The 13,618-nt window shown below is 47.2% G+C and overlaps 1 protein-coding gene across 3 annotated transcripts in view; it reads left to right on the top strand.

The window, feature by feature from the left end:
- Tgfbrap1 (transforming growth factor beta receptor associated protein 1) overlaps positions 1–13,357 on the top strand; it is a 54,290-nt gene extending 40,933 nt beyond the window's left edge. For all 3 annotated transcript variants that reach the window (XM_036167223.1, XM_036167225.1, XM_036167226.1), the window contains 7 exons: positions 659–1,000; positions 2,598–2,655; positions 5,084–5,227; positions 7,468–7,614; positions 8,424–8,583; positions 9,946–10,379; positions 12,549–13,357. In XM_036167223.1, the coding sequence (XP_036023116.1) occupies positions 659–1,000; positions 2,598–2,655; positions 5,084–5,227; positions 7,468–7,614; positions 8,424–8,583; positions 9,946–10,379; positions 12,549–12,725 (1,462 nt within the window). In that variant the 3' untranslated portion in view covers positions 12,726–13,357. The remainder of the gene's footprint in view (positions 1–658; positions 1,001–2,597; positions 2,656–5,083; positions 5,228–7,467; positions 7,615–8,423; positions 8,584–9,945; positions 10,380–12,548) is intronic.
- The last annotated feature ends 261 nt before the right edge of the window (positions 13,358–13,618 follow it).

Here is a 13,618-nt window from a genome sequence, read left to right as displayed (position 1 = left end):
CTACCCTGATCAGTAAGTACTGCACAGACTCATGTTTGCCAGGAGGAGAATCTTCCTTCACCAGGTTCACCCTTGATCTGAAGCAGCAAGCATACATTTCCTGTATCAGGAACCCTCCAGTAGGCCTCAGTGTCTTGACTGTGACAGTCTTGATCTTAGGCCTGATGGTTCTTTATTTTGAGTGTGTTGGGGCAGGGCTGTCTGGTACATTGTAGGGTGCTCAGCCCTGGATTCTACCTACAGAATAGTAGTAGCACAAACCAGGTTAGGATGAAGACCCTTATTTAAGCACCACTGAGCAACCTTTTGGAATTTAGTATCATAAAGATGCTGGTTTTTGAAGGGCCATGACCCTGTCCTGGCTCAAATTGATGCCACATTGCTTTTGGATGGGTCTTTCTTGCTCAAGGAATCCCAGGGCTCATTGGGTTTTCCTCACAGCTCAGGTGTCTTGATGTTGTGATCCCCGGTCATCTGTATATGTCCCTCACCCTTGTCTCCTCTGCTGTTGTTTGGCACTAGCAACTTAGGATGATCACTTGGACACACTCACGCCCATTGACATGTGCCAACAGGCACTGCCCTCCAGTGTTGTTTGTGTGCCTATGTGTACTCTCTCTCTCTTTTTGCTTCATTTAGTTTGACACTGTAATTGCAGAAGCAGCCAGCTGGATGTCCGGGAGCTGATCTCTCTCTACCCCTTCCTGTTGCCCACCTCCTCTTCCTTCACCCGGTCTCACCCTCCTCTTCATGAGTATGCAGACCTGAACCAGCTGACCCAAGGCGACCAGGAGAAGATGGCCAAGTGCAAGCGCTTCCTCATGAGCTACCTGAATGAAGTCCGCAGCACAGAGGTAGCAAATGGCTACAAGGAAGACATAGACACAGCCCTGCTCAAGCTGTATGCAGAAGCTGACCATGACAGCCTCCTGGACCTCTTGGTCACTGAGAACTTCTGCCTGCTGACGGACAGTGCTGCCTGGCTGGAGAAGCACAAAAAGTGAGTATCCTTAGCCCCACGTGGTGAGCCTTCCTCTCCAGTCCTCTGGCACCCCATGAAAGGGGGCGCTATGAGACGACTCAGCCAACATTGTGTTTGGATTCTCAAGGCTCCAGGCAGCAACCACCATAGTCATTGTGACAACAGGTATCAAACGGTCCTTGGATGACGATGTTCTCCTGGTCTAAGGGGCCTTGGAGGACTTCACTCTCGTGCTAGTTCATGTTGGAGAGTACAATGTGAATTACATGAGCTTTGTTAGTAAATGCAGTAATTCAGAATGTCCTGTTGTCAGAGTAGGACCCACCCTTAGACGATGTGCATACTTGGTAGAAATAGTGCAATTGAGTCACTCATGACCAAATGAGCTAGGTGCCTAAATAAATAGCTGAGCCTTCTTGATCTTGTTGATCATGGTTTGAACTGCCTTCATTATGCCTAACAGTTAGTAGGCAGCCCTAAATCCATGGCCAGTGAACCCACAGTGGCTTTGTGCATGTAAGTGTAGGTGCCCACAGAAGCCAGAAGAGGGCGTTAGTCCCCTGGAGCTGGAGTTAGCAGGTTTTGTGAACTGCCCCACATACTGCTGGGAACTGAACTTGGGTCCTCTGCTTAAGAGCCTAGCCATCTCTCCAGACCTCATGTGACTTTTGTTTAGAATGAAAAGGACTCGTGAAGATGTGGGACCACCATGCCAGATCCCCTTTGATGGCTGAGGTGGCATGGGCTTCCCTGGCAGTGTTTGCTCTTTCCATAGCTCGCAGTGAACACATTATGGAATGGTGGTTGGAGGCTGCATATCTCTTAACCAAAATGCCTGGACAGAAAAGATTCCAAATTCAGAGTCTTTCAGATTTTGGAATTTTTTTGTATTCTTTAGCAGTTTCCTCATCTGAAACCCTAAAATATAATATGCTTCAAGACCTGAAACAGGCTGGGGAGAGTGTCTGTGGATAAGGCATTTGCTATACAAGCATGAGGACTGGAACTTAGACTCCAGAACCCACACAAAAGCTGGGCACGTGTGGCAGTCTGCTTGGGACCTGCTGGCACCTAGACTACACAAACTCCTGGGCTCCAGGTTCATTGAGAGACCCAGTTTCACTAAACAGAGTGGAGAGTGATAGAGGGAGATGGCTGAAGGCAAGGGTTGGCCTCCCTCCATAGGAACATGCCCCTAAACACATGCAGACTACACTTGGGATCACACACACACACACACACACACACACACACACACACACACACACCCTAAGTTTGCTCTTAAAGTTTCATGTTTTGATATGTTTCAGATTTCATGGTTCAGATTAGTGCTTCTCAGCCTGTTTGGATTCAGATCCAGAGTGCACACTGACACCTGGTGGCAGTGACTCAGGATGCTGTGTCTATAAAAAGTCACCTAATATTCCTAGAGATTTCAAAGAGAAGGTGCCAGCTGATACTTGAATGCCTTGAGATGTGGCTCTCTAAGGGAAGGACTGGACCTCTCCAGGGGTCACCTGCTGAATGTGAAGAAGCCCATGGGCAGAGCATGAGCTATGCATGTCCCAGACTGTGCTACGTGCTTGCTTATTCTTCCCATCCTTTCCCTTTCCAGGTACTTTGCCCTAGGACTGCTCTATCATTACAATAAACAAGATGCCTCTGCTGTTCAGGTGAGTTCAGAAAGATTTGAGTGGTAAGAGCACCTGCTGTACAATGCTTGACACCCTGAGTCTGAGCCTCAGAACCCATGGTGTCAGGAGAACCAGCTTCAGAAAGTTGTTCTCAGATCTCCATCTGCATATTGGGGTACACGGGCCTTCCACATTTACACATACACCCCACACACACACCCCAAAAAACAAAAACAAAACACTTTAGTGTTATTAAAAGGCCAATAACCTTTAATTTTGTGTTACTTTTTGAAAACCCATCCATCAATAGAAATCACTTTTGCCTGATCTGGTCTTTTTTACAGAGAACAAAAATAATAGTGTTTTCAAAAGTGAACTCCTTGGGAAGTATTGACTGCAAGTCTCCGTACCTGTTCCTGACAAAAAGACCAAAAAGTGATATCTTTAAATCTCCTTAAAGAACATTATCAAGCTTGAGTTTATGAAAACTGAAGAAATGAAAAAAGACTGATTTCCTTTTAAAAAATGAAGAAGGGGCCTGGAGAGGTGGCTTAGCATCTAAGAGTGCCTGCTGCTCTTCTGGAATCCATTTCAGCATCCATGTTGGGTGGCTCACACCTCCTAACTCCAGATCCTGGGGATTGGCCCCCCTTCTGGCCTCTGTGTGCACTGCACACATGTGGCATATGCACACACAGACACATACATATACCTCAGTGTGTATTAGAAAATTATCACATAGTAATGCATACATTTCTTGGATTCTGGGTACCACTCAACATGTGCTTGCAGTGGAAGTTGATCTAGTCATGGTCATTGGTGTCCCCACCTTCTTAATGGTTCCCCATTTCTCTACACTGGGAAACTTGGAGCTTGTCTGTAAACAGTGCTTCTGTTCACCCCACTGAGTACAGAACACTAAGGATTATTCTCTAACTGTATTTTAGTAATCCATATCTAACTTCCCCCTGCCCACCCCTCCCTGCTCTTCCTAACTGCTAGTATCCCCTGCTTTTCATGACTTTTATGAAATCAGCTTAAAATTGTAATAGTTTTGCTAAGCCAGTAAGCATATGACATCACCTTAGAAAATTAAGTCAGCAAGTAACAGTTGCATTTGTGATTCCCACTGTTAATAACAGCAACCATTGCCAGTGAACTGGGCAATTGCTTCCCTCAGAGCATCAGTACAGAACCACAGCTGGTCAAGTTCATGCCCCTGCTCTGTGGAGGAGCTGCGGTGTGAAGGCCAGCAGGGATGCTGGGCCTGAATTGAATGGCATCGATTTGTTAGCCTTGCCTCTTGGCTTGCACCTTACAGCTTTCCATTGATCTTTACAGAGCATCTTCTCACACCCGGGAATATGTGCTCCCGTCTGCCCTGTTAGGCCTCAGATTGCATTGGGTGCTAGTTTCCTCGTGAGCTCATGTAGCATGGGCTCCCTGGCTTGGGCCATGCCCTCGTGAGTCTGGTCTGCAGCTACTTTGTTAAAACATCACAATAACATAATTGCAGAGCGAAGAGTTTCCATCAACACATGCCTCAAGGCCAAGAGCAGATTTGAATATTACAGACAGAACGTTTATTTTTAAGACATGGTAGCAGCATCTTTAGAATTACTGCACGTGTGTTATGATGATGTTAGCACAGCTATAGAGAAAGATTTGCGTACTTGAATAATATGGAGTAAATATTCATAAGTGGTGAAAGTTCCATTAAAAAAAAATCAATACTTTTCAGTGGACCTTTGATTCAGTTATTTAATAACTGAATTCAGGACTGAAAAAACTAATTAATGCACATTAAGCATCCTAATCAGTTTTCATGGGGGGTATCACCACCATTTTGAATTGCAGATTATTTTAGATTTTGTAGTATTTACATGTACAAAATGAAATGTCTTGGACCAAAGACCTGAGCCTAAACTAAATTTCACTTGCATCTTATACAAATAGCATGAAAGTATTTATACAATACTTTTTATAAGTCTGTGCTCAAAACAAAGTTTGATGGTGTGGAATTTTTCACTTTTAGTATCATCTCACATCGTAACAAAAAGATTTTACCACATTTGGATTTTCAGATTTATTTCTCAAAAAACAAAACAAAAACAAAAACCCAAAAAACTAAATCTTATCTAAGAATTTACAGCTTTCTGTACTGTAGGTGGGGGCACCCTTTATTCAGAATGCTAAGGGCCAGAATTGTTTTCGATTTCAGAGTTTTTCAGACTTTGAAGTAATGCATGGGCAGCGAGAGCCACACCCAGTCTGCAACCTTGAAATTCAGGCTGCACTGTCAACATGCTTGCCCATGTTCAGATTCTAGATTTTCATGTGAGGGATGCCTCATCCTGTGTTTTTTAAAAGTCTTATGAGAGTAAGAAAACAAGGGTTTTCTAAGATAATTCTACAAGATACATAACATTCTGGATTTAAATTTTTTTGGTTTTTTATTTCTTTTCAGTTATGGGTGAACATTGTGAATGGGGACATCCAGGATTCCACACGCTCAGACCTGTATGAATACATCGTTGATTTTCTTACCTACTGCTTAGACCAAGAGCTGGTGTGGACCCATGCTGACTGGCTGTTGCAGAAAAGTGAGGAGGTTTGTGTTTCATAATGCATTCTTTTCAGAATGGCTGGTATAAGACGCCAGATGCCCCATCAACTTTAGGTGGAAGTGGGGGGAAAGCTACTCTCATTCTCCCCTGGTTACTTTGTGCCCCTTTTAATCCCTCCGTGTGAGCATGAGCAAATGCCACAGTCTGCTGCTGCTGCTGAGGTCCCACAGAACCCTCTTTCTGCAGAGGCCGCTCTTGGAAATATAAGCAGATTAGCCTGCACATGCTCCCAGTGTTTGAAAACACTCCAGTTCCCTCTTCACTTGCTGGGAAACAGAAGCCTGTACTTTGTTTTCTGGGATGGGGGCAGGTTGTTACCATGCACGGCCTGGTCTTTTGCAAGAAGTAGCCCACAATCTGAGCCACATCAGGAAGAGCATCCTCCTCTTCCGTTTCCATCAGCCCTGCTTAGAGACTGTGGACCTGGAGGTGTGAAGTGGCCTGAGCACTAGCTGGCTCATCTCGGAAGCTGAAACAGAACAGTAGCGAAAGAACAACTGTTGACTCTTGGCTGTAGAGCCGTGGTCCTCAACCTTCCTGACGCTTCGACCCTTTAAGACAGTTCCTCAGCTCGCGCTGACCCCCGGCCGTTAGATTGCTTTGTTGCTACTTCATGACTGTCATTTTGCTACTGTATGAATCATAATGTAAATATCTGATATGCGACCCCTGGGTTGTGGCCAACAGGTTGAGAACCACTGCTCTAGAGCCAGGCAGCATGTTCAGGACAGGAGGACACAGACCTTCATGAGGCCCCATAGGTCACCCCCACAAAGGCAGCAAGCATAACAGACCCATTTCCTTGACTTCCCTTGGAGAGACTAGATCAGAGACGTTCAAGGCAGGGCAGGGCAGACTCCGCTGCTGTCCATCTTACTTCCTGAACCAGGCCAGAGCCCTTATTCCATCCATACAGAAACATTTTAAATTCACATTTATTTATTTGTGCACATGCATGTACATATATGTGCCATACCGTATGTATGATGATCAGAGGACAGCTGAGGTTCTCACCTTCCACCATGCATGTCCCAGGGAGTGAATCCAGACATTCAAGTTTGACAGCAAGTAACTTTACCTGCTGAGCCAGCTCACTGGCCCCTCCTTGCGTATTTTTTATTCCACTCCTCCTTTACCTCTACACATGCCTGCAGAACACACCAGCACACTGTCATCGAAAGGATTAGGTCCTTTCCACTCACTGGGCAGTCAAAGCCAAACACACAGAGAGTCTGTGTGCCACATGGTGGCCCACCACGTGGCCTCTGTCTTCCCTTGAAGGGCATGGTTTACAAATAGGGTTAACAGACCTTTTTTTCCGGGTGATGGTGGTGCACACCTTTAATCCTAGCACTCCAGAGGCAGAAGCAGGTGGATTTCTGAGAGTTCAAGGCCAGCCTGGTCTACAGAGCAAGTTCCAGGACGGCCAAGGCTGTTAAAACCTGACTTGAAAAATCAACTAACCAAACAACAGTAACAACAACAACAAAAAAGAGAAACAAGACAGAAAACAAAAGGGAAAAACAAACAAACAACAGACTTTTCAAGGTCATGTAGGCAAGCAGACACAAATCCAGACCTGTAGCTGTGGTGCGTTTCTTGTGTTTGGGGTTCACAGGGTATGTGGGTATGTGTGCATGCAATAATACTTGCACATGTAAGTGCGCAGGGGAGCCCGACAAGGTGTAGTGATCTTCTTAGTATTTCCTCAGAAGGCACAATTGGTCCAGGGTGCTCCTCATGGCAGACCAGCCATTCAAGTTCCACAGACTCAGATGGTGGACTACCCAAGTGCAGTAAAGAATCTTCTAGCCAGATAATGTGTTCAGAGAACCCAGAGCACACTGCATTTTCATACTTTCTGGATTTTCTCGCCTGAACTTCATAAGGGACAGTCTTAATAGGATAATCCTAACAGCACTATGTTTGTTGCGTGGCTGTCACAGCCTGTTACCAGGGACTTCTCCATTCTGTAGTTTCCAATCATTCTAGAAGAATCCCAGCAAAAGTGCCAGCCTCATTCTTGTTTGCATTGTGCCCTCTGGTTGGACTTTCTGGAGAAGTCTCAGGACTTCTTGCTAGGCTGTTTTCTTCCAAATTTTTGAGATAAGTGTGACATATGGGAAGCTGCCCCTGCTTAATACGTCAGCACATTCTGCACAATTTTAGCCAAACCATGAATGTTAAGTGATTGAAGAAAACTGAATTGCTGCGCTTTCTGCAGATTGGAGTTCAAGTTTTCACCAAGAGACCTTTGGACGAGCAGCAGCAGACTCGTTTTAATCCGGATGACATTATTAGTTGCCTTAAGAAATACCCTACAGCCCTGGTTAAATATCTGGAGCATCTTGTTATCGACAGGAGACTGCAGGTGAGCACTCTGAGCCCAGACTAAGGTCCCTGGCTGCAATGTCACTCACAGCTGAGGAACGGGAACCTGATTGTCACTTTTGGGACAGGTCATGTGCCCTGGTCACTCAATCCGTGCTTGTTGATTATCTGAGGGGATATGAGCATTTGTGAAAGACACCAGAGGGATCAGAGGTAGATGTGTTTATCTCCTGCCCCATACCCACTCCACTCTCTTTTCCCTTTGTTATTATCCTCAAAGGAAATGGGAGAAGCTGCATCATATATAGAATACCTGAAGCCTTTGCCTCCCAGAATGAAAAGTAACCTCTTCATGTGTCCCCCACATGTGTTAGTCATCTTTCCATCACCATAACAAAATACCCGAGGCAATTAACTTAGGAAGAACAGAGGTTTCTTTTGCCCCACGACCCCTAGAGCTTTCAATCTGTGCAGGTTGTCCCATTCCTTTTGATAAAGCATCTTAGCATAAGAGGGCATTGCTGTGGCTGGAAAGTCAAGAGGTCAGGGCCAGGCATTTGTTGATGTTCCACTGTCCCTGTCCTGGTCCCACTCCTTCCCATTGGTTCCATCCCTTCCAAGTCCCACCCTCCAGTAGCAGCCATGGATATTCTTCTACACATGGGCTTTGGGAGCACATTCAGCATCCAAATTGTAGTAACCTGACTGTAACCCCTCCCTCCCTCCCTCTGTGTTGGGGGTTCCTGGGAGTTTTCCAGTGCCCTGATGGTGCCTGCCCACTGTGTTTGAGAAACTACCACAGCCTCTCTCGTGTAAACACTGTGTCTGATGCATCCCTGATTTCTACAGAAAGAAGAGTACCACACCCACCTGGCCATCCTCTACCTGGAAGAAGTGCTGCAGCAGAGGGTGGCCACTGGCCACCAGGACGTAGAAGCCACTGAGACTCAGGTCAAGCTCCGGAGGCTGCTCCAGAAGTCTGACTCTTACCACATCCACTTGTTGAAAGGTGAGGATGAGATTGCATCCCAATGAGAGACTTCTTCAGGGCTGGAGCAGGAAGCCATTGTCCCGAAGCTGACCTGATGAGTTTTAGATTGAGCTTTAAAATTAGATTAAGGATGCAGGTCCTTCTAATGATCTCAGTACCTTCATCAGTCAGTATCCCTGCGGGTGTCATGTGGACCCCCAAGGATTCCCCAGGTCTACAGTGCTCAAGCTCTTAAGGGAAATGTCATAGTCTGAGCATAGAACCTATGTAGCTCCCATCTCCTTTCCTGTGTACCTCTGTCTGTCCCTTAAATAAGGCAGCTTCTCAGTAATTATTTCCTGCCATTCCACTGTGAGGAGAATGGTGGTGCATGTGTGCCTAGCTGCTGCTCGGCTTGACACAGGCTGTACAGCCAGCCCTTTACCCCCAGGCTGGTAATGTCTGCCTGGGGCATCAGGCCTGAGGAGCAGCCCATGGTGACCAAGTTACAGGGAGATACCAGTGCCTATCATATAGTGTCAACCTTGGCCCCCAAGTGAGAGTTAGAACAGGGAAAGATCTTGTCTTGTCCCCTATTTCACAGCCCACAGGGGAGCAAAGTGACCTTGGTCGTGAGACTCAGCCCATCAGCCCACTAAGGGAGAGCCTTGATCAGCACTGACACTGCCCCTGGGCTGTGTCATTTTCCGGAAGCTTAACTGCAGCGGGGACAAGGAAAAGGTTTTATTTCTGTTCCAGAAACGCATTGGATAATACAGACAGGATTTTTTTTTAAAAATACCTTGTTCCTTTCAGTGAAGCATATTTTAAATTGGAATAAAGGGGTTGAACATGGCCTTTTGAATAAAGTGGATATTTGGATTTTATCTATGGGTTCTGCATCTGCAGATTCAACCAAGTGTGGTTTGAAAATATTTCCCCCTAAATATCATAGCCTTGTAGTCAGCCACATTTACACTGTATCCTAAGTCCTCCGGAGGTGATCTCAAGCATTCATAACTTGAAAAAACCATAGTCCCCTGAACACAGAGGGAGGGGCAGCTGTCCCCTGTGTGTGTGAGCTATAAGATTTCCTCCCAGAAAGACAGAGTGCTGCTATGTTAACTGCAGACCAGGAGCCCATGATGTTTAGGGGCCTTTTGAGACCAGACTCACCCATTGGTTTGTTTCCTGAACGTCAGCAGTGGAGTCTATCTTAAGTTTTTCTATGACTCTGAGTCACCAGGGGAAAGTCCAAGGAGCCACCTCCCTCATCCATCTAGGTGGCAGTATTTAGCAACGTCTAGGTAGCCGGATAGACTGCTCCTGCTGAGGCTGCAGGAACAAGCAGGTGAGCTCAGCCAGCCCAGTCTGTTACTGAGTGCCAGTTTTGTCTGACAGAGAAGATCCAGGGTGCTGGCCTGCCCATGGAAAGCGCCATCCTCCACGGGAAGCTGGGCGAGCACGAGAAGGCCCTGCACATCCTGGTGCATGAGATGGGGGACTTCTCTGCCGCTGAGGACTACTGTCTGTGGGGCTCCGAGGGTCAGGACGCAGCCTGCCGTCAGCGCCTCTTCCACACACTGCTTGCCATGTACCTCCGCGCAGGCCCCTCTGCCCATGAGCTGACCGTGGCTGCTGTGGACTTGCTGAACCATCACTCCAGGGAGTTTGACGCCTCCCAGGTCCTGCAGCTGCTGCCTGACACCTGGTCGGTGCAGCTTCTCTGCCCGTTCCTCACGGGGGCTATGAGGGACAGCATCCATGCCAGGAGGACCACACAGGTGGCCCTTGGCCTGGCCAGATCAGAAAACCTGATTTACATGTACGATAAGGTGAGTGCCTGGCCTTGGTGCCACCTTGCTTCTCTGTGAGCCTATGTTGCATGAGAGGTGAGTTTTTAACCCATGATAACATGGTCTTGGTTAGTTCTTATTTCCACTCTACACGTATTGATTGCTTCCACCAAGATACAGAGCTCTGTGTGGGCAGAGGCAGAGGCTGCACTGGCAGGCAGCATCAGTGAGACATTTTCCATTCAGACACTGATAGTCACGAGCGTTGTAGAAGCTGCGTGTGCTCACTCACTGTAATCCCAGCACCTCAGAGGCTGGGCCAGGAAAATGGTCTGAACCTCAAGGTCATCCTGGGTGCACAGTAAGTTCCAGACCAGTCTAGGCTTCAGTGCAAGACCCTGTCTCAAACAAAACCAGGGAGGCAGGGCGGTGGTGGCGAACACCTTTAATCCCAGCACTCGGGAGACAGAGCCAGGCAGATCTCTGTGAGTTCGAGGCCAGCCTGGGTTACCAAGTGAGTTCCAGGAAAGGCACAAAGCTACACAGGGAAACCCTGTCTCAAAACAAAAAAAAAAACAAAAAAAAAAGAAAGAAACAAAAAACAAAACCAGGGAGAATGTGTAGGGAAGGCGAGCAGTGTCTGAACAGTGATGTTCCCCAGACACATTCTTTACACCTTTTGGAGCACTTTATGGCATCATGTGTGGTGTCTTCTGGTGTCATCTCTACTGCACAGAGGAGAAAACTGAGCCTTCTGACAGAGAGCCCAGAAGTATCTCCTAGGCCAGTTCAGAAACTCACATTCTCTTCTCCAAGATGAATTCCATTTCCAGAAACCCCACGTGGCTGGCTGAGGAACAGGAATGTTCTTTTCCCACACAGAGGTCTTCCTTAAGAACTTGTGGCCTAGGAGATTCATTCTCACCTCTTGTCTTTCTAATTCCTTCCCACCTCCCAGCACATGTCCTGGCCCTGTAGCATGCTGTCTTACCTCCTATCCTTGGCACGTGCTGACCCCACCACCTGTAGTATTTGACCTCTTTCTCTGTGAATACCCAGTCAGCATTTGGCCTGCCTGTTTTTCTCCGCCTCAAAGCCTTAAGCTTTAAGTCTTCTGCCTATCCACATCCCTTGTGTGTTCATTGACAGCTTCCTCTCTTACTTTTAGGTTTTGAGGGCAGGACTTTCATCTGTGTTTCCCTAGCTGCAGGGCTGCATGTTGAGGGTACTGGTTTGTGCAGGAGAATTCCCTGAGTTGCTGCTTACCCGTCAGTGGACTTACTTGCCCAGACCGACAGAGAGCTTGTATAAAGAAACCTTAACTTATGCAACTCAAGTCTTAATGATCAGTCTAGGGCCAGTCTGCTGTTTCTTACTGATTTCCAAAAAATGAAATTGTGATGTGGGAATGTGCCACTAATTAACTGAGTGACTGTGACCAAATCCCTAATTTGAGTCCTGCTTTGTATTTGCAAATGAGGGTCTTACTTGGAACCACTTAGCTCTGATAGTCATGACTTTGTGACAGTCCGGGGTTAAGACAGTCGGGGCCTTGAGATTGCTGAAGGGAGGGGTTTGGGTAGAATTTTCCAGACACACAGTGCTTACTTTAAGAAAACTAACTCCAGGGGCTGGAGAGGTAGATGACTCAGAGATTAAGGGTGTTTACTGCTCTTTCAGAGGACCAGGGTTCAGTTCCCAGCACCTACATGGAGGCTCACAACTCTAGTTCCAGTGGTCTGATGATCTTTTCTGGCTTCTGCAGACATGTGATGCATGTAAACTCATGCAGGCACACACATATACATATAAAAATGAATAAATAAATCCTTTAAAATAAAAGGAAAGCAACTCTGCCACTTTCTCTGTCTGCTCATTAAGAATGGTTCTGTGCTGGGCGGTGGTGGTGCACACCTTTAATCCCAGCACTCAGGAGGCAGAGGTAGGAGGATCTCTGAGTTCTAGGCCAGCCTGGGCTACAGAGTGAGTTCCAGGACAGACTCCAAAAGCTACACAGAGAAACCCTGTTTTGAAAAAGAAGGAGGAGGAAAAAAAAAAAAAAAAGAATGGTTGTTCTGTTTATTTCCATTTCTCATGTCTTATGTCAAGAAGTTGATGTGGCGCAATCCTGTCGACGATCATAGTCCACAGCAGGATGCGCGTCCACCCTGACTCAGCAGCCTCCTCACTATTGCTTTCTGATTGCAGATGAAGCTGAAGGGAAGCGCAGTCCGGCTCTCAGAGAAAAAGCTTTGCCAGCTCTGCCAGAACCCTTTCGGTGAGCCTGTGTTTGTCAGATACCCAAACGGAGGGCTTGTGCACACCCACTGTGCTGCCAGCAGACACTCGACCCCCAGCACACCCAGCCCTGGTACTCGGACTTGAAAAGCATGGTTCCAGGCTGCCAAGGGGATTCTGAGCTCTTTTCCAAACCTGCTTTGTGCCAGCCAGAACAAAGGGAAGGCACCCGGGTGCCAGGGAAACGCCATCCCTGGGAAACGAGGGCTCCTCACCACTGATTGTTCTTTGTGTGAATGTAAATGGTAAAGGCCTGAAACCCCGAGAATTGTGACAGGCCAGAGACTACCCGTCCAGGAGGTTACAGTCATTCAAAGCACAAGCCAACTTGAAAAGCAGGCAGTGTAGCCTGGGTGATCTGGACACAGGTGGGGTCTGGAGATGAGGTCCACCTGGCTCAGGTGAGTGTCCAGGGTGCAGAGTCCTGAGGTGGGCACCTCGCCTTATGAGGAGATGTGCTCTTCACATAGGCTCCACATCTGCCCCTAAGGTGGACATAGTTTCTATTCTTCCCATCCAGTTGTCAACCTCAGAAACCCTCTGTCTTGTTCACTTAAGCACTCACTTGGTGTGAAGTCCCATGCTTCTGACTGCCTAGCACACAGAGACCTATGTAGAAACAGGTGAAGCTTGAAGCAGGGGGTGGTGACGAAATGATTCAGTGAGGAAGGGCACTTGCCACCAAGCCTGACAACCTGAATTCAGTGCCCCTCAAGTGGAAGGAGAGGACCAACACACACACACACACACACACACACACACACACGCACACACACACACGCACACAAATGTAAGGGGAAAAAGAGATCTACGTGGGAAGCTGCTTTGCCCGTCCTCAAGACTGCAACAGAGAGGGAGCCCAGGTTGTGTGATGGCCCAGGGACAGGTTCGTTTCCATGCCCTCGACTGGAAACACCTGGATGGACAGACATGACTACGTGTTTTCATTTAAATTCATCCTATCTGTAGCTTTCTCTCAT

The sequence above is a fragment of the Onychomys torridus genome, chromosome 18, assembly GCF_903995425.1.
Source record: "Onychomys torridus chromosome 18, mOncTor1.1, whole genome shotgun sequence".
Taxonomy (NCBI): domain Eukaryota; kingdom Metazoa; phylum Chordata; class Mammalia; order Rodentia; family Cricetidae; genus Onychomys; species Onychomys torridus.
This window is presented reverse-complemented; position numbering and strand designations above follow the sequence as displayed.